The sequence below is a fragment of the Acanthaster planci genome, linkage group LG18 (assembly GCF_054643075.1).
Source record: "Acanthaster planci isolate LZ-2023a linkage group LG18, COTS_SCS, whole genome shotgun sequence".
Lineage (NCBI taxonomy): Eukaryota > Metazoa > Echinodermata > Asteroidea > Valvatida > Acanthasteridae > Acanthaster > Acanthaster planci.
The window spans coordinates 6,145,720-6,165,753 of NC_141794.1; the positions used below are offsets into that span (position 1 = coordinate 6,145,720).

Genomic DNA, 20,034 nt, shown 5'->3' on the forward strand with positions numbered 1-20,034 from the left:
GTGAAACAGATGGTGCGTAGCAAGCGTTCGCTGCGCCCTGGCTATGGACACACCAGGCATGCCAGAAAGCGGTCAGTGGCCAGATGTTACAGCTCGGGCAGTTCAAACACCTTCTATGTCCTTCCTTTATGGTTGTGCTAAGCTGAGATTTGACTCAAGGTGGGATCTTTACCAGCAATGCGGCTTAAGGCTCCGCGTAGCATGTTGCAATAGTATTTTTGCAGTCAAAATAAGAAAACCCCATTTCAATGAACCTACTCAAACCACCTTTTATTTGAAAATAAGTATCACAGATCACGGTATAAAATATTTAAAAACCATGACCATTTTTCTGTTGTATTTTTTCCTCGAAGTTGTTAAAAGTAATGAAAACAATATCTTCCCTTCATGCTGTCTTTGGAGTGTCGCTTCAGTTGCTTTTATTCTATCGTGACAATATTTATCTTTGCTCTGACTCATATAACTTTATAAGTTTCGAGAAATAAGAGGTAGACGCAAGGCCTCTTAATCAAACTTGGGCCACTTTCCCAGTATCTGAACTGCGAAACCGTAAGTTCTTATCATGCAAGGTTTCCCGTCAGGTATGCTGACCAAAGCTTCAAAACACCTTCTTATTAAGTTTATGTAATTCGGGCTTACATGCGTATCCCACTTTGTGCGACTTGCCACCTGTAGAGAGGGAACAATAGGTGCATCTTCATGACGTCAGACTGGTCATTGTGTACTACGCCTGCTCAGTCAATAAAGAAGTGTAGGCAGGATTGACCACCCGATGCAGACAATTAATGAATGACGTGTGGGGTTATAACCCATAATGGTCCCCACAAAGCACCACATCTAGAAATAAAGCTGGGATCATTAGCACATTAGTGGTTTTCAGATAACGGTGTTAAAAGGTGTAAATTTGTGGCATTTACGCGAAAGCATGTCCTGTTTACCACTAATCAATGTCTACACCTGCTCAGTGACAGCAGGGTAGAAGCTATCGGCCAAACAATGTTTTCCCTTCGTGAGGAGGGCGGCAATTAAAATGGGAGAGATAAATTAATTAAAATGGGACCACAATGGAAATGAGGTTTCCTCACTTTTTTGCGTTATCCCTTCTTTCCCCAATGACTGGTTCTTCTTTTTCGGTCAACAGGTCTAGTTGTCTGTGTTCTAGCTCTGTCTGTACATACATGTGTTTGCAACGAGGGGAAAGCGAATAAATCAAATCAAAGAAATCAGATGCTGACAAAAAACCAATCAGGCCGTTGAAAATATCTACCTTGCTCTGGTGCAACCTACAACCAACTATGAAATATTAAACAGCCAGTTCAGCAACAAGTAGTTTGCAGTGACTATTTTTTTTTACTTTTCAAAACCGCAAACCCACTGTGCCAGATAATTTATCTGCAAACCAGATATCGAATATTTAACAGTTCCACAAACCTCTTTTTAAGAGAATCTACATACAAACTAGCAAATTATAAGGCTTTCTCAATTAAAACACGCACCGATTGATGAAGCTCGCTTTACGATCGTCAGGTTTTTTCTTGGTCATTCTTAAGTCTGAAGTACAAGTATGAAATCTCCACACCCTTGCTCCACCAATATGTACAAATTGCGTCGATCCTTTACAATTTGCACCTCTCTCTTTCGTGAATCTCCACGCATGATAAAGCCTGTTCACTTGGCCCCAAAACTCAAAGCGTTAGCTGTTCTCAAGCGTGACGAACGCAATTTATATCAACGATATCTTTGCGGATAAGTCACATTGTCTAATTGTGTTTCAAAACTCAGTCAAAATGAAAGGTTAAAAAGCAACTCATGCTCTCTTTGATAAGTACATTCATTTAAAAAAATTATTTCAGACATCGAGATATCTTAAAGGAAACACTATTCACCCAAATAGAGGCTACGCAAGGCCATAGCAACAATGCCGTATACATGTCTCTTGCTTCTCCGAATCCACCAGCTGGTTCTGTATCTTCTATAATTGCTATTAAACCCAGATCGGGCCATCGTCCGCCCCTCCCTAGTTTGTTTGTTTTTCCTGGCCAGAGATTGTCGGCTATTTCTATGACGCACTCGCTGGTGTTTGTCAGCTGCCGTAATTGGTCAAAAGTTATGACGTGCGTTATTACGTAGTTCATGTTTTTAAATGTATGAACCAGCATTGAAGTGGGAAGGGTTTACCTCCTCCGACCCAATCCCAATTGTCGTGGCATTCTAAGATGTCATTCTTGTCAAGAGTCCCGCTGGTCTTCCCTAATCTACCCCAGTGAATAGAAAGCTTTGTGCAGCAAATCGATAACCAGACGCATGCACTCACACAGCACAAAGTTTTTACGCTGTCAAGATGTTCTATTGCTGCTATTAAACGTGTGTCGACAATTGGTATGACGTAGTCTCATGTTGTGTGTCAGCTGCCCTAATTGGTCGAAAGTTATCGTGACGCACACTATTACGTAGTCCATGTTTTGAAAATCATGAATTTGCTGACAGGTTCTTACCCCCTCCGACCGTGAGCCAATCACCGTGACATACCCAGACGTCCTTCTTGTCTACTGACTAACAGGTCTTCCCCTAATCCGCCTCAATGAATACAAAGCTTTGTCCAGCAAATCGGTAAACAGACCGAACCCACACAGCATAAAAGCCCAGGGACTTGCTTGGCTCTGACCTAATGAATTCAACCGTCTCCAGCGAGCTTTAGGAAAGGAACATCAGACATAACTTAGTCAATCGTCAGTAACCGAGAAAAGTTATCAGATCTTTGGGAATCCTCATCAAACAGGTAAGTGTAAATAACTGCACTGCCATCTGTGAAGTGGGTGGTTATTTATCAGTAAACCATAAGTGACAGCTCACGAAAAAATTAAAAACTGATGTCTTTTTAAGACAGTGAAAAAACTTCAAAAGAAGATTTTGGAAATGGTTATCATGATAATGAAAATTTAGCACCACAAAGTTTTCATTTGATTTTACAGTGCCTCTAGAATAATGTTAACATGAAATTCTGGATTGCTCTATTGCTTAAAATGTTACAATTATAATTGAATAATTAATGAAAAGGACAGATTTCTGTAATATGCGGAACAATTTCATCAGTGAATTGTAACGAACTATTCAGCTGCAACATTCCAATGGATATAAAAATTTTTAAAACTGTTTTGTGTGCTATGATCTAATACAAAAGTTGTTCTTATTACATGCCATGTGAAGTGCGGAGATACAGTCACGATTATGTAAATGGAGAGGGACAGTCGTCTTTCCAAAAGGGAAAACTTAATTCATCGTGGACTGATTTTTCAGTATATCATTCTGTTTTTAGCAAGTTAAGTTATCTATCTCTAACCATTCGCGATTCAACTAGGAAAACACTCACGGAGCCATATCAATTAATCATCAATGGAATTGAAAGCATCAACGCTTTTGTGTAGAGCTGATTTTTTTTTCAAATGTGATATTCCGCAGAACAAGATGCTGCGATTCATGCTACTGTGTTTTGACCTCCTGGTAGTCTGCTCTTCAGTGGTCAACGCAGCATGTTACACTTGTGGAAGCACGACGTACATCAGGAATCAGTGGCCTAATAACTTTGATGCCGAGTTTTCAATTCCTATCACGAACTCGGTGTCTGAGGGTTGGACCCTGGAACTGCAGTTCTCCAAGCCAGTCACAAACCTTCAGGTAAGATGCTAAAATAATGTGTCTCTGTGCAAACATTTCAAGAGCATAATTTTTAGAAATATGTGAGCAAAAATCAGGAAAAATCAGACTAAACATTGTTCGAGAGTCTGAAATAATCACCTTTCTTCACGAAAGGGGCGCGCGCTTCCGATATTTTTACCACTTATATACTTTATGTTGCAATTTTTAAAATTCTGGCTACTGAGATACATAGCTCTCAAACTATACCCACTTATATCATAAAACCTTCAAGTTTGACGACGAGCTTTCATTGACACAAGTTTGGTTTTACTTCCTGTGTCTATTCTACACAGAATACGATTTTAGAACTGTTCAAATTGAAATAATTGAGATATAGTTGCAATTCCTCCAAGAAAGCCTTTGGTTCGGTGGTTAGCATAACCCAGAGTTATAACATTTATTTCCATATTTTATCCCTTACAGATTTGGAGAGCAGACATCAGGAGCACTAAAAGTAACTCTTCCCTGTACATCTTAAAGAACAAACATTGGAATAGAAACCTCTCCCCAGGAAGAAACCTGGTCATGAGTTTCCTCGGTCAGTTTAACGGACCGTCACCCAGCTTTACTGTTCGTTTGCTAGGCCAGGCGGACTGTGGTCAGTGTTTAGACGGGGCGGTTATTCCTACCACACCACGGCCATTGGTTGCCACTCCCTTGGGTTGCAGGACCTGCTGCTCCTCTGCTGAAGTCACCCATGAATGGCCTGGGAACTTCGACGGAGAGTTCAGGGTACTGGTCGAGTACGAAGTGACTAGTGGCTGGGTGGCAGAACTTGTGTTCTCTGATCCAGTTTTCAATCTTCAGGTAATTTTTGCTGGACGTTTCTCTTGAGTGAAAAACCAACTTCGTTGATAAAGATTAATTATACAGGGATCGGAAGACACCCCAGTAGGAAAGATCCCAGGATCTGCTAGGACGATCGAAAGAGGAAGAAAAAATCTTCAGCCAATTTGTTCTGTGAATGAAGTATTATCGGTACAAAGTGTAGTAGATTTCATTCGTAGAGTAAGCCCTAATTTTTTGATTTCTTAGACCACAAGGCGTAATCGAAGGAATCTTAGCGAATATCTTCAATAGAATTCTAAACATAATTTTGTGTTTTGATATTGCTGCAGGTGTATGATGCACAAATTACGGACATCCTGCAAGGAGGCAAAATTTATCGACTCAGAAACAAGCATTATAATGCCGATCTCGCTGAGGGGATTGAACATATCCAAAGATTCCAGGCTTCTGCAGCAGTAACTCCCAGTTTTACTGTCCACATGGTCGGTCAACCAGAATGTTGCCAAGGAGACTCGGCCGTATCCTGTCACCCGTCTACAACACTCCCGCCGCCCACATCCGAGCCAGACGCCACCTCGCCAACAACGGCTGCTTCAACCCTGCAATGTCCGCTTACAAATATTGTGGACGAGTGGCCTGGAAACTTCAAAGGCGAGATTGTGATCCCGATTCGGAACGAAGTGTCCGGGGGTTGGCTGGTCGAACTCAAGTTTTCAGAGCCGGTTTTGAACCTGCAGGTAAGGTTTGTTTTACTGTGTACCTCTTCCATTTGTTTGCCACTTACCGGAATTTCTCCTGAGTCTTCTAACCCAAGTTGTCTGAGATGACTGCACTTATTTCTTGTATGTTTGGTCTCTTGCTAGTGTGCAAGTACAAATTAATTTTATCTGGACGCTAAAATTGGTTGACTGAAATCTATTTTCCTTTAATGACCATTTGTCTATCCTAGGTATACAGAGCTAATGTTCTCAGTATTCTGGACGGAGGAAAGACGTACTTGATCAAGAACAAAGACTACAATGCTGATCAGTTAGTTGGCGCCGTCTTGCGAGAGCAGTTCCAAGCCTCAGCTTCAAACACGCCCAGTTTCACTGCTCGAATGATTGGCCAACCCGATTGCTCCATCACGCCGACTCCAACAGGTGCAACAGAAGTTTCAACGACGATATCCAAGGCACACACCACTGAAACTCGCACTGAACCTTCCACATATCGTTCCACGGTCCCTCCAACCGAACCTCCCACTGAACCTCGCACCATACAGCCCGTTTCTGAACAGACAACTTTTCCAGTCAGCGAACCCTCAACCCCAGCGCTGCCAACAACGGCAAAGGCCACCACAACAGGCGTACCTCCAACACCGTCGTCAGGTAAGGTTGAACTGTCCCATTTGTCATTGATTCAGAGGTTTAGTTTAGCTTAAAGTGAGTTCAACTTACATTCGCTGTCTTTACTCTTTTATAGCTCCCTATGACTACGCTGAGGTCATCCACAAGTCCATTTTATTTTATGAGGCACAACGATCAGGACCTCTGCCTGCTAATAATCGCATTCCTTGGAGAGCTGACAGCACCGTGAACGATAGAGGCTTAAACGGGGAGGATCTGACTGGTGGATGGTTTGATGGTAGGTTCAAGAAAGAAGTTTTCTCTGACAAATCAAATATTTGGATGATTGTTGCAATGATGAAGAAAAGACCAAATAGCGCAACATCTCAAAATCAAAACAAGCAACCCCTTCCCCCAATAAAAAAGGGATTTGCACCATCATAGAGGTTGGTACTTTTATTGAGCAATTTGTGTTATTTCTTCGACTTCAGCTGGAGATCACGTGAAATTCGGTTTCCCGATGGCATCCACTGTAACTGTTCTTGCGTGGGGCTTAGTCGAGTACCGTGATGCCTACATTGGGTCAGGTGAATTAGTCAACATGCTGGATTGCATCAAGTGGGCAACTGACTACTTCCTGAAATGCCACACAGGAATGTATGAATTCTACGCACAGGTAAGACGAACGATGACTCAATCAGGAAAAAAATGGTTCTCTGTCCACACGAATGTGCATAATGCCATATACTATATAATATTATAAATGCAATTCATATTTCAATCATCCAGGTTGGAGACGGCCACCTCGATCACGCATATTGGGGTCGTCCTGAGGACATGACGATAAACCGACCAGCTTTTAAGATTACTGCTGCCAACCCTGGGACTGAGATCGCTGGTGAAACGGCCGCGGCGTTGGCTGCTTCTAGTATTGCCTTTAGAGAAACTGGTGAGATAAAACCTGCTACTTATCAATAAAAAGGGTTTCCTGAACAGTGTTTGGTTCTGTAATACTGAGCCTGGAGGGTGTCATGATGCAGTGTAGAGAGCATGTTTATGGATGAAGATAACTTTAAACTTCACTGAATTTTACTGTATGCAAACTAATTGCTGCGCTTTTTTCACCTGTTTTTGTAGACCCAGCATACGCCGATGAACTTCTTCAACACGCTAGAGAACTTTACGATTTTGCCAACAGGTGGAGAGGAAAATACACAGACGCCATTCCCAACGCTGCAAGTTTCTACGAGTGAGTCTTCACTTTGTTACTTGAACTGAGAAGGCATTCTTTTTGACATATCATTAAATTCCATTGTTGTGCATATGCTTCTTGGCCTTGCCTATACTCGCAATATCTCAAGAAAAAAAATCGCACAGGAACAGCATCGAAGTGAAATTAGGCAGTTGGACAGTTATTAAATGTCAATAGGTTACTGTATAATTTAGTCTTAAGAAGAAAAATAATCTTCTTTCCGGTTGTCTTTGATATTGTTCTGAAGTTCTCACAGCGGTTATGGGGATGAGCTGGCTTGGAGTGCAGCCTGGCTGGCGCGCGCCACCGGGGACAGCAGCTACGTGACGGCAGCAACGGCCCACTATGACACCTTCAATATCGGGAGTGGCACTCCTTGGGCATTTTCATGGGATGATAAGAAAGCTGGTGTTATGGTTAGTAATACATTTGAAAAGCCTTGTTGATACAACTTCAAAAATATGGAGGAATCTTAAGTAAAAATGCTGTCAGATGTAAGGTTGAAAACAGTGCTTGCGCTTTTATTTATTTATTCATTTTTTTGCTTCGTATTTTGCAGATGCTGATGTACCAGCTAACCGGTGCCTCTCGGTACCAGACTGCAATCACTGATTTCTTAGATAGCTGGCAACCAGGGAACATACACTACACACCAAAGGGATTGGCATGGAGGGACCAGTGGGGAACTAACCGTTATGCAGGTAAAGATCGAGTGTTGTCAGGGCCATCAGAATTTTCCCTTTTGGTCTAAATTGAAGATTTCATTGCAGAGTATGTTTTGGATTGCTATTGTAATAAAATAATGCTTGGATTTTTTGACAGCCAACACGGCTTTCCTGGCCCTTGTTGCTGCACACGAAGGAATGGACGCGACAAAATACAGAGACTTTGCCAAGCAGCAGATCAACTACATGTTGGGTGATGCAGGCAGGAGTTATGTCGTAGGCTTTGGCAATAACCCACCTCATTCCCCGCATCATCGAGCAAGGTAAAACAATGCAAATTTTACATTTTTAAAAGATTACATCTGCCAAGTTAGAAGTGTTTTCAAAGCAGGTGAATGTGTGTTTTCCACGGTCACATTCCTTGACATGACATGATTTTAAAATCCGGGATTACACGCGGGGAAATGTAAAAATTTGTACCACTGTCCTGCAAGAACATTCCCTCATTGTAGTTTGAATGAATTATTTTTGCTTCAAATCTGATGTTCCCATTTCTCACATTCATTGTCTTGTGAGCCCTTCATTCATTCGTTCATTTTATTTCAGCTCTTGTCCTGACATGCCTGCCCCTTGCGATTGGGGCAATCTCGACGGCAGCGACCCAAACCCTCAAGTTCTAGAGGGCGCTCTGGTGGGCGGGCCGGATCAGAACGACGGTTTCGTCAACAATCGGCGGGACTTCGTTCAGAACGAAGTGGCAACGGATTACAACGCAGGATTCCAGTCAGCCGTAGCAGGTGGGTTTATTTTCCGTCAATTGCAGGAAAAAGATCCAGCCACATCGGAAGGTCCAAGTCATGGAGCTGTGGCAGAACTAACACGTGGCGCTGGAAAATGTGTTACAGCCGATGTCGTAGTTTCACGTTTTATTTTCAACTAAAGCTACAAATTTTGGACACAGCTTTTCTTTGTCAAGAACCTCACGTGAAATTTGCCCTACCTTAATGTTCCAGTTCATTTCCTTGTTGCATTAATTATCGTCGTGGAAGAAAAGGGAATAATGAATATTTAACGCAGCCCTGAAGAAATATTAAAAATCTACGTCGACTAGGTTCATGGAGATTTATTCTCAATTTTTGTTTTCATTTATGACGTTTATGTTTCTGTTGTAATTAACCCATGGATGCATTTTTCCCTACAGGTTTGAAGTCTTTGGTCATCAATGGCTTATACTAGACGTAAAAAGGACAGCGGCCTACACCTGTAATGCAAGGTGTGACATCTAGTGTACAAAGGCTTGGACAGAATTTCGTCTATTGTAAATAGTGATTGTAAACAGTGAGAGAAGACCGACACTGAGATTATTTTCTTCATAAAGAATTATGTATATAGTCGTTGATGCCAGTTTGAACATTTTGTTGCCTTGGTTATAATTTATGATTAAAATCTTACAGTTTCGATCATTTTAATCCGAGTCGCCTTTTCAGTAGGTCGGCCGTTACGGTAGTGGATTTGAACGGTCTTTTATTTACATGTAGTTCATCTGAAGGTGCCTTTCCATAATACGCGTCCACACTTGCGCCAAGCGTTGCGTCTCCTTTAGAATCGCTTGTGGGCGATTTTGACGGCAAAACGCAATGCAAATGTGTGTTATGTCAATGGAGTCGATTTTTGTGTCCGTGAAAGTGAAACGCATGGACGCCTCGGTTACGTAACGAACCAAAAAACCCTCGGCCCACATTGTGGAAAGGCGCCTTCAACCAGATTGCCCCATCCATCAGTGTCAGTCATTTGTCATTTGATGATGCTTAGTTGGACACATTCCCGAAGATTTTAAACATAATCATGGTTTATATTGAAAATGAAACTGAACTGCCCAATTAGTTCGGGAGATATTCGACATGAAAAGCAATTAGGCCTTCTATATGAATGCGTTGGTAAAGTGTTTATGGGGGGGGTATCGGTCTAGGGTCACAAGGATCCTACGTGTCCTTAACGATCCATCCCTCTTGCGGGGCGGCATGGTCACATCACGTTTTCGGTTTTTATTTATTCATTTATGGAGGGGGGGCACACATTCACTACTTGGATGATTAGTCCAACTCCTAGTTGGAATGCATGTAAACCTTAATTCGGTTATCTTGGATTTGAGCAGGTTATGTCTGCATGTTTTTAAGTTGTGAAACTTTGCCAATCTTTGGCATTCCTTAAGTTCCTTATGCCGGTGGTTACAGTTTTTTAACTTTTTAAGTGTACTTATAAAAATCCAGCTTACATTGTTATTTGGTTTCGAGTTCCTGCATTTTAATAAGCGTTGTACCTGTGAAATACTTTTAAGTGTAGGTCCTACTTATAAAAATCCAGCATACGTTGTTATTTCTCTTCGAGTTCCTGTATTTTAATATAGGTTAAGAATATAGATTAAAAATATTCACCCACATGTAATCACTATCATGTTGATTGAATGAAAGCATCCTTGGTTTTTGGGGGTGTTCCCTCGTGTGATCTATTCCCATTCAATCTCCATATAAAGAGCTTTCTGGGTAACAGAAATCACTTCAGGGTTTTCACTTGAGCTGAGTGCTTCTGCCTGTACATTGCTCTAGGCTTTTGCTTTTCTGTTGCTTGAACTTAATCCTATAAATCATAGATTACTTTATCATCTCTGGAATCGTACACTATGGCACAAATGGCACTTGAAATGTCTTAGCGCATCTTGCAAATTCCAGATGTCAAGCCTTCACGATCGTATCGTAAGATGTGAAGGTGCCATCTCCAAGATGACGCTATCAATCTGGTCACATCAGCAAGTAACTCGCTGTATGCAAGAGCCACCGCATGCATCCCACACTTGATTTGTATGACTGCTATAAACAGAATAGTCCAATTGAATGAGATATGCCTCCCTGGACGCGTTTAGGAGGATACATCGACAAGCACCATCTTCAACATTCCACACGTGCACGTCACTGTCTGTGTACTCTCCTCTATACTTATTTTCTAACTGAGCAACTCTAACGATAGTGTCGCCATCAAAGAAGACATAAAGACACTGCCTGACGATGTCCAGACATAACGCGCAGTTGCTGTCCAATCTTGACAGAGTAGGTGCGAATACTACGATCCCAGCATCCTGCAGCTACGACGGCATCCTTCATCTTCAGAGCGTCACGAAAGCAACTGACACCTACTAGCATGATGTGATGGCGTTTCCCAGTAGAAAGATCTCCAGTCTGCAAAGTATGATTAAGGAAACCAACATGCACCTAAACAGTCCCCTTCCCCAGCCAAATTACAGAGCCTCCGTTCTCGTACATCGATGGCGTGACCAACGCTGTCGTAACGTTTTTGACCCATCCAAGACTCAAGTGTAACTTAATAGCAGCGATTTTTTTTTAGAAGTTTTCTCAGGTGTTTCGCTTTCATGTACACCTTGAAGCATTCACCTTGCGGCATTCAGTTCAGGCCTCTCTGAACCAGCTTTGACAAGATCGACCGGGAACGTTGGGGGGGGCACCCCTTTTATACCGAGTTGGCACCGGTCTTGACCAGTCGTGGCAAATGGTACTTTCTTGGATGGCCCTGTACTAATCTCACCCCTTATCTTGGCAAAGACGGCGCCACAAGTAATCGTCATTTGCCACGCCTCTTAAGAATCGACTGCATAAAGACATTTGGCAGAGATCTTTAACAGTTAGATTGCAAAGTATACGAACTATAAGTTCATTTGGCAGATCACTCAAGATCGTTTGAGACTTAAAAGAATCCCTTTCCAGGAGACAGAAGAGCTAACACCTGTACAGAAACCATTCAAATTAACCAACTGTATTGTTATGTTTCGAGAAACATCCAAACATGAGACTGCAGTATTTCCATGTAGGCCCTATTTAAATATTCGTGCAAGGGTCATTCTATAAATTTTGGTCAAAATTTGTTCGTGTCCCGTCGCATCTGACATATGATTTTGATAAAGATTACAAGTTCCAAGAGTGAATAAGTGATGCCAATTGCCTGCCATAAAAATAAGAGTAGGTTGGAGTCACATTCAGTGATTTTCCATGTCAAATATCACAGGTCCGGCAAACCTGGGACGCAGAATTGTTCAAATGTCACACTTTGAGACCCCTAGTTTATAGAGTGACCATAAACCCTTGAAAACATCCACGTTACAAGCATTGAATGCGTTTTATTAGACGCGCCTTACTACATTTTCTCTCATTATGTGAAGTTTGCGGTGACACCATGTAATCAAATTCTCTCTTTGAGTGTGTGTGGTTCTGAAAAGAACCGGGGTTCACTCGACGTTTCGAACAGTGTGCTCTGTTCGTCTTCAGGAGAAATAGCCTCAAGTCTTATTTATTTTCTCTCATGGCGAAAACACGACCAACAAATAAATCAAATGACATTTTTCTTTCCCTCGAAACACCCGTCGCGTGAAAGAAGTCTCTTCACGTCTTATTCTGAGTATAATTTTTAGCATTTGAGAATCGACAAATACAAAGTACAAGCTGTAGCCTAACCCCTCTGAAGCATAAAGTAAACGTTATAAATAAATTCTAAATGAATGTGGCCTTAATCCGTGCGCGAGATAGGGGGATAGTGATAACTAAATCCTCAACCCTAAACTTGCCCCCCAGGGGTGGACACATGTCAATCAACTTGGGAGGGTAGCTGTGTGGTAATGCAACTTAACATGACTAATTGTATACATTTTGTCAAAACGGCGCATTTGTACATCTTTGGATCTGATCGGTACCAAAGTGTAGGGTCATATAGATCCAACATTCCTCCAGGGTGGCGGGTATGGGAATATTTTCAAGCACAAAACGTTGCGTTTGCCCACTGCGGCTCTTCCATAAAGCAGGAGGCATGGAAAATTATATCCCATCCACTCTGTTCCTATTCGGAGGCTAAGCACTCGTAATCACAGTCCTGGTTATCCTTATTGTCATTATTCCACGAGACTTTGCGCGATCTGAGGAAAAGGTTGCATGGTCTGTCAGTGTGTGGCATCGTTTTCCTTGCTTGCTGGGGTGGAGTGGGTTGGAGGTACAGGTCTCCATATCTTTCCACTTGTGGAGCAGACGCGGTACCAGACGAGATGCCTTTATCGGCGGTCTTTGCAATGGCTGCGTTCAGTGGCAAATACCCATCAGGGTCTTCACCTGCATGACACTGTTTAGGGGCTGCGTTTCTTGATCCACTTTCGAGATGGACGTTACTAGGTACACTCCCCTTTGTCATGTTAATCTTCTTTCTAAAAATAAAAAGAAGAAAAACGATAAATACCTTAAATATAGGAAACAGATTTGATGGTAAAACGGTAAAAGCTTGATTTACCTAATAATACAGACCCAAAGAGAAGAACTATTTTATTCTTAAAGTAGGAAAGTGGAAAGTAGAGTGATTTTTGTCGTACTCTCTAAATCCGAAAGAATGAAACTAGTGACTACCCAGTTTAGAGTAAACAATAACAAAAACGGTTATTACGCAAAATGTGCTTAACATTTTACTAACCTGATCTTAAGTACAAACACTGCAGCAATAACTAGACAAATTCCCATGCAACCAACAAGCAACAGTGACACACAGGCAACGACTTTCCATGAACCTGAGAATAAAAATAAACTGCGCTGATTATTCGGTTCAAATCAATATTTACAACCGTCACCAAAAATAAAAAAGAAATGCATTTTACAAACATCACATGCTCATTTAAGGTCCGGTATAAAATAGTACTAACAGGCTTTGTGCGTTATTATTTCAACGATATTCTTCACACTGATCAAAAAAATCATTATAGTACTTCTTAAAAACTGTCCTTAGGAATTCAAACACAATCTTGCTTTCACTTTTTCAACATGTTTACTTAAAGATTTGGATTTGGTGTTCAATTCCTCAACACGAATGTCCAGTGGCTAAACATCCGTCCATCAAAACTCTAAACATGCTTAGCATTAAAACATGTTTACAAACTGACAACATTAAAGTGTTAAGAAAAGTGTTTAATGGCTATTTAGTAACATAAAAGTGTTTAATGGTTTTGAAATGTGATTAGCATAGTATTTATAATTCAACCAGGACATTCAAGCTTCCTACTCGGACATTAGCCAAAGACCGGGAGGCGAAAGTATTTTGAAATTCTAAACCCTCTAAAGGGTGTAATATTTATGCCCATGGCAATACAAGTACCTTGTGTATCTGTCTCACACGGCGTAACTTCTGGCGTAACTTCTGTTGTGAAATCTGGTAATACATTATTATGCATATAAACAGTAAGCAAAATCTGATCGAGAAATCTGTACAACGTCAACCTGCATGAGAAGACTAAAACAAACGCATAGGCTTATTTGATCTTTGGAAGCAAATGTCCACATTTGGAACGCGATGGATTTTTAATAACTGTTTGTATTACGTGATGCATGTAACACCAAGGAAGGGAGGCTTAATTGGATATACGCGTTGAATAATAAAAAAGCAACCTTCAAGCTTACAAATTTGGGCAGTAAATTGAATTACCTTTCCAAATTTATCTTTTCCAACAGGAAAGAAATTTAAAAGAAGGTAAGAAAGAGAGAAAGAATTCTCTCTCTCTTTCTTACCTTCTTTTTATTTTAGGACCCGCAGTAAGATTCGAACAACGGCCATAATACTCATCCCTTCTCTAGCTCATAACAACACGTAAGCCAGCTCCAGGTTTGTTCTTTTGTGGCAACGTCCCCACATAATTGAAAAAGAAATCGACAAGTGGACAACTTGATCTGATCCATGCACGGAACAGTTTTGTCCTGAGTCCTTTTCGCAAAGAGTGATTTTTCTCTCTTTCAGTAGCGTCACCAGAGCTGAGTGCAATGGATACTCCATTCGATAAAACAACACCGTTGAAAATAAAAGAACCACGTTCACTGCGTCACGATGACCTAAAGTTTTGTTTCCAGATTGGCTTAATTGCACACAATCCAAAACTCTGGAAGCGATTTCATGGAAAATTATTAACAGCATTATGATCGGTTTATAAATACCTGGCACAAAAGTGAAAACAAACGCGAATCTGTGACGTCAGATTCAAATATTCGCGCTGCGAATTCGTAAAAGGTTGAAACAATTTCAACTCCGATCGAGCGAAATGTTGCTGCATATTTTTCCTGTCGTCAAATTCACTTTCGCGTTTGCCCCCAGTATGAAGCGACCTTTAGTTTCTTTTGTACCTAGCCAACTGGTCCCACTCCCTGTCCCGTAGTTCCGACCTTCAACTCAGTGGGCTTCATATACCATGCATAGTGTAACCGTTATGTGGGGGTTTTACCTGGTGATGTTGTTTCGTAGATTCCAATGAGAACGTCGTCGAGTCCAATGTCACTGTGCATACCACCAAGAATACCTTCAAAAGTAACCTAAAAGTAGTAATCATAAACACAAGTTAGTGTGAACATTTCATCATATGCAACCCGCTGTTTTAAAACTGCATTTTGACAGTTGTGATAACTGTGTCACAAATCCGTCACAAATATTCTTCCAATTTGATTTTCAAAAATCTTAAGTGCAAACAAAATGCACAAGCGTAAAAACCAAATTATTTTTCGCGACTATTTGAAAAAATTAATGTTTAACAGACGGGACCTGGCAGCCAAAGGTCACAAAAAGGTTATGGCGAATGACGCTGCAGAATGTTGAAGTGTCTTTCTCTTATTGCCTTGTCCTTGTCATATGTATATACCCAGCAAGAAATGAGACAGAGGGGTACCCCCATGTCCAATTCCCATAATTATTCTAGACTATTGTTACCTAACACATCCCCCTGGATGCCTCAAAAGGATTCCTGAGATTCCAGTAAATCAAGTAAATGTACATCTCGTACATTTACCTGTATTGATGTGCTGGTGGATGTCGCGTTCACAATTGCCCGCATCCACGTTGGTCCCTGGTTCCTAGTCCTCGACCATATCATATCATCGTTGATGTACACCCTAAGAGATCCCAGCCTATCCTGTCCTTCCTCGTCAAACATATGATACACAAAGTCAACGGAGACGGTGGTGTTCGCAGCAAGTGGCATTGGCTCTGAAACCAGTTTACCCGACTGTCCTTCACGTGTCACGTCAGATGGTGTAAAAAAATACACCCCTTAAGACCGAAAAGTAGAGATATAAACCACAGTTTCAATACAGAACATGATTCATCATGAATAAAGGTACAGGCTAACCAGCATGATTTAATATTTAACACTCTACCAAGACTTGAGGACCGTGTAAGATTGCGGGCCAGTAACTATATGCCTCAAATACGGCAGGTAGCCTAACATGGATCAAATCACGATATGCGAGACCTCGAATTCTCTTCATATCATTTTGTGGCCCATGAACTGTAATGTTTGAAAAAGACAGATGGAAGATTTGAACTGCACTGCAAGTCTGTATTTCTGTGAAATTTGGACAAAATTTCTTCCTGAAAATCTTCGTATAGAGCAATGGAGTGTAAGCATCATTTTCCAAAATGCCAATTTGATTGAGAACTTTTTGGATCAACTGTGGACAGAAATTTCTTCTAAAAGTCAATAATTATCTACCCCAAAAGTGAACAGAAATGAACGATGTGAAAATACTAGAACATTGTTTCTCTCAAACATTTTAGAGAATCTCGTAACGGTGTTTTATACAGTAGTTTATTGAGTGGTCTGTAAATTGAAGGTCACGCTCAACCTATACGCAATCTGCATCGGAACTAACCCACGGAAGTGCCGTAAGTGTGATCGCCAGATGGAGCAAACATGCCGTCACCTTTCATTCGACCTCGACCTTCCATCCAGTCAAAATCATCTCCCTGATCCTGTCTCAAAGCACAGGCCGACTCAAAACTGCAGGCAATTAAACCTAAGCAATCAAGATAACAAAACCGGTTACACCCTCAGTTTTGAATTATAACCATGTGATGACCATCCTGCGTTTCATGTATTTTCGATAGACACGATCAAGTCATTAAAAGTCAGAGGTCATCACGTGCCAGTAACTATTCTTATCACAAGGCACTCGCTCTATTTAGTCACAGGGGGGGAACCAGGAACGACATTTTCAGGAGGGCAATTATTTTGGCAGGAGGGGCCCCAGAAAACAAGGTATTCCTGTGTAACCTATTATGACCTTTCTGCGTCGTTTCCGTGATGCCAAATTTTGAGGTGGTTTACACACTTGGCAAAGAAGAGAAATGTAATGTTCATACAGAATCACCTTCAGTAAGTAAGCCCTTTCAGTAAGTCTCGTAAGCCCAAAATTCCGTCTGGTCAATCTGCTTCTATAGTTTGACTTCTGTTTGCCATCGATTGGTAATTACTTATATCTCTCGCGAAAGGTAGGCCCATAGGAACTTCAATAGACGAATAACTTCGGTTTCTTGACCGTCAACGGCACGACGTTTACAAGGAAGCAAGATCATATACTAAGTGTCTATGCTAAGTTTGTCTTCACTGCAAAGTTTCCTTCATAATTTCGACAAGAGCAGGGTGGGGTGGGGGTTCAAACGATTGTTTCATTCTCTCTCCCTCCCCCCCTCTCTGTCTCTAACTTTCGGTCGAGCCACGCAGATAGCTATTCATGTTCACGACTAGTTAGACAATTTGACGTTAAAAGGACGTATCTGTCCAATACACGTCTCCATTTCCTTCACCGGAAGGAAACAGCACTACAGTCCCAGATGAAGTGTATTTATTTAAGCTTTCATTCATTCAGCAAACGTGTAAATGCCTGGCCTGCGGATACTCACGATAGATCGATTGAGCTGTGCCTATCGCGCGATTACATGAAATCTCCGACTTGACGACCCCATTTCTGAACATTCTTTCACAACAGTGAATCAGACGGAAAACGCGATCGACTTACAGCGGTGGTGTTGGCACTATGATCCGTCGGGTCCAACGTGAACAAACCTATCAAATGTCGCTTTTTTCAAGCAGTGTGAAGGATAATATCTACTACTATCGATTTAAAAACTGTGTTATTGCGTGACGATTTCAAAATTACAAACATGTTCACACTAAAGGCCTACGCGAAACCGGATGAAAAGATCACCACACTCCAACAGTACTGTCATGGCGGGTTGTGTAATGGGCTCTTCAAATATCAACATGTATAGCTCTGCAAGACAATATTTAATGTTGGCTTTAAAATACACCGTAGTGTATAAAAGAACGCCACGCAAAGAATGATAGACATAGAGTTAACCGAATCTCCCAGGCTGACATCAAACCAATCGAGGCACACCATGTCCTTGTAAGGTTCCATCTGTGCAATAGCACTGTCAGTTTCTAGTGTGTGTACTTACTTCTGTAACTAGTTGATATTGGCTCAATGCAAAGGAGGACCACAAGATATGAGCAAAAGCGAAACATAGTCGTGTGTTTCCAGTGGTGAAGATGCGTGTTACTGCCGAAATAAGTCCTTTCTCCACTACAACGTCTAATTAGAGCCAGTGAGAGTCAGAAACTCATGCTAACTTTGTTCATGTAAGTACATTCCTGTGCTATAGTACAAACCGTCTTCTATTTCTTTGTACTTTCATCAGAGGAAATTACACACGTGATTGTTACTGTATATCTTGTGTTTACTTCCTTTCTTACCGGATGGACGACCTTTGCCAAGCATGAGTATGCACCAACTCGTGTCAGTCGTCTGGTGGTTGGTTTTGTTTAGAATGACAATGGATTCTATGAAATATCATCGACATCCATTGTCCGACTAGGTTTTTATCTATACTATCTTCTTCAGAATAACTTGACAAAATTAGTTTCCTTTGGTTATCCAATCATGGAGCTTTGCTTCAATGTTCGTGTACTATGCCAACACATGTAATTTGTACTGACCTGTTGAGCACGCATGGACGTCACTTAGGCTATGTCCTTTGCTAAGTCGCCGCACGGCCGGCAGACAGACGCCAGCGTACTGGCTGCACCACTATGCTTGATCTCCCTCAAATTACCTACTGTTCACAGGCAGCCCAAATTGCAGTAATATCAACTGGCTTGGCGTCACATACAGCCTCAAAATTTCATTTGCCCCATTAATTTTAAGGAAGGTCTTATTTTATATAATATTTAGTAGTACGAGTGAGATTAACATTTAATGAATTGACCTTTTTTGTACAAGTTGGCCGTATTGAATTGAAAGTGAGGTTACCATTTTATTTAAAAATGAAAGCAATGAAATAAAAGCTCATTACAAATTAAGTTCATTTACGATGATGAATAATTTGAAATTTGTGATTTATTATATACAAATGTTTTAGGCATCATATAAGCTAACATGAAAGTGAGGCATAGAATCAAAAGTTCTGGCATCGTCCCATTTGATAGATTACGTCGAATAGAGGCTCTGCATGACAGGCATTTTTCCGGTATGAGCTTTTGTTTCACAGGGATACACATTGGTAGACCTTTTGTACTATTCCTCTGCAACAAAAGCAGTTACCGGAAAGATGGCTGCCATGCAGAGCCTCTATGAGGTGGATTCTGGGAACGCGATTAAAAATAGCTTCCTCGTGAATGAGGTCTATTATTACACCTTTGTAGTTGACGGCCGGACATGCCTTTACAGCCCCTGTGGGCAAAAATACGACTAAAATGTAGAGACCGAACCCAATTGAATGAAGATTTGACGCAGAACTATTAATTATTCATCTGTGTCATAAAGCTTTTGTAACATTAATATCCCGCTGAATGAAGAAAACTAAATGGTTTGAAATTTTAATCTACGAGCAGCCAGCATTTCTCGAATTGGAGTAAGTCTCTTATAGTTCTTCTGTCAAAAAAACCCCCTTTTCCATTGCGTTTACTGTAAACCTAACGACTATTGCTACTGCTTATCAGGTTCTCAAAAATCTATTTCAAGCTATACAATTTGCCCAAGTTTGGCGTGCACGTTTCCTTGCTACTGTTGGTAGTCTTGGAATCAAATCGTTACAGTCACGTTTGTCCTCGGGCACCAACGATATGAATCAACACCTCACTATGAATGTTGTACCCTACTCCACGCGTATCGCATACACGGCGGAGCAGGCAGACCAAACCTGGCTAATCACAGACTTACTTCAATCCAGTATATGAACTGAGGTTTATGTCCACACTCAAGAATTAAACGCACGGCTACACAATACAGGTGGCGTGACGACAGGTTTCTCCCCAAACAAATCCCATTTTTCCGGGGTGGGGGCGGGGGATGGGGAGGGGGGCAAGAGTTCCCATGGGGGGGTTTCACCCTGGGCAACAATGATCACTGAAGTGAATCAACCGGAATCCCAAGCGTGCTTTTTCTACCAG

General features: G+C 41.4%; 2 protein-coding genes and 1 pseudogene across 4 annotated transcripts; 1 reads left to right on the forward strand and 2 right to left on the reverse strand.

Annotated features, from left to right (window-relative positions):
* Positions 1–2,537: 2,537 nt before the first annotated feature.
* LOC110982761 (uncharacterized) lies at positions 2,538–10,181 on the forward strand. Its single transcript, XM_022241401.2, has 14 exons — positions 2,538–2,779; positions 3,460–3,675; positions 4,120–4,503; positions 4,815–5,222; positions 5,435–5,855; positions 5,950–6,111; positions 6,305–6,489; positions 6,603–6,762; positions 6,951–7,062; positions 7,313–7,481; positions 7,625–7,766; positions 7,888–8,053; positions 8,337–8,527; positions 8,932–10,181. Exons 2-14 carry the CDS (start codon positions 3,466–3,468, stop codon positions 8,964–8,966), a joined length of 2,745 nt encoding a protein of 914 aa, XP_022097093.2. The 5' UTR covers positions 2,538–2,779; positions 3,460–3,465; the 3' UTR covers positions 8,967–10,181.
* A 106-nt stretch (positions 10,182–10,287) lies between these two features.
* LOC147796125 (uncharacterized) lies at positions 10,288–11,949 on the reverse strand (annotated as a pseudogene).
* On the reverse strand, positions 11,540–18,297 carry LOC110982719 (uncharacterized). Of its 3 annotated transcripts, none has more exons than XM_087148873.1 (7): positions 18,045–18,297; positions 16,508–16,600; positions 15,595–15,854; positions 15,037–15,124; positions 13,923–13,976; positions 13,248–13,341; positions 11,540–12,987 (listed from the first exon to the last, which is right to left on the reverse strand). In XM_087148873.1, exons 1-7 carry the CDS (start codon positions 18,109–18,111, stop codon positions 12,630–12,632), a joined length of 1,014 nt encoding a protein of 337 aa, XP_087004999.1. In that variant the 5' UTR covers positions 18,112–18,297; the 3' UTR covers positions 11,540–12,629. The 3 variants fall into 3 exon arrangements, with proteins under 3 accessions (XP_087004999.1, XP_022097045.2, XP_087005000.1); XM_022241353.2 differs by having other exon boundaries at positions 16,457–16,600; positions 18,045–18,293; XM_087148874.1 differs by lacking the exon at positions 13,923–13,976 and having other exon boundaries at positions 16,457–16,600; positions 18,045–18,296.
* Between the last annotated feature and the right edge of the window lie 1,737 nt (positions 18,298–20,034).

Bases quoted from the DNA above. Each gene is read 5' to 3' on its own strand.
- LOC110982761 (XM_022241401.2), top strand. From the start codon at position 3,466: ATGCTGCGATTCATGCTACTGTGTTTTGACCTCCTGGTAGTCTGCTCT. The intron at 4,504-4,814 runs GTAATTTTTGCT...ATATTGCTGCAG, and splicing joins ATCCAGTTTTCAATCTTCAG to GTGTATGATGCACAAATTAC. The intron at 6,112-6,304 runs GTAGGTTCAAGA...CTTCGACTTCAG, and splicing joins GACTGGTGGATGGTTTGATG to CTGGAGATCACGTGAAATTC.
- LOC110982719 (XM_022241353.2), bottom strand. From the start codon at position 18,111: ATGTTTCGCTTTTGCTCATATCTTGTGGTCCTCCTTTGCATTGAGCCA. The intron at 15,855-16,456 runs GTTAGTTCCGAT...TTCGGTCTTAAG, and splicing joins CACTTACGGCACTTCCGTGG to GGGTGTATTTTTTTACACCA. The intron at 13,977-15,036 runs GTAAAACCCCCA...ATGTATTACCAG, and splicing joins CTACGAAACAACATCACCAG to ATTTCACAACAGAAGTTACG.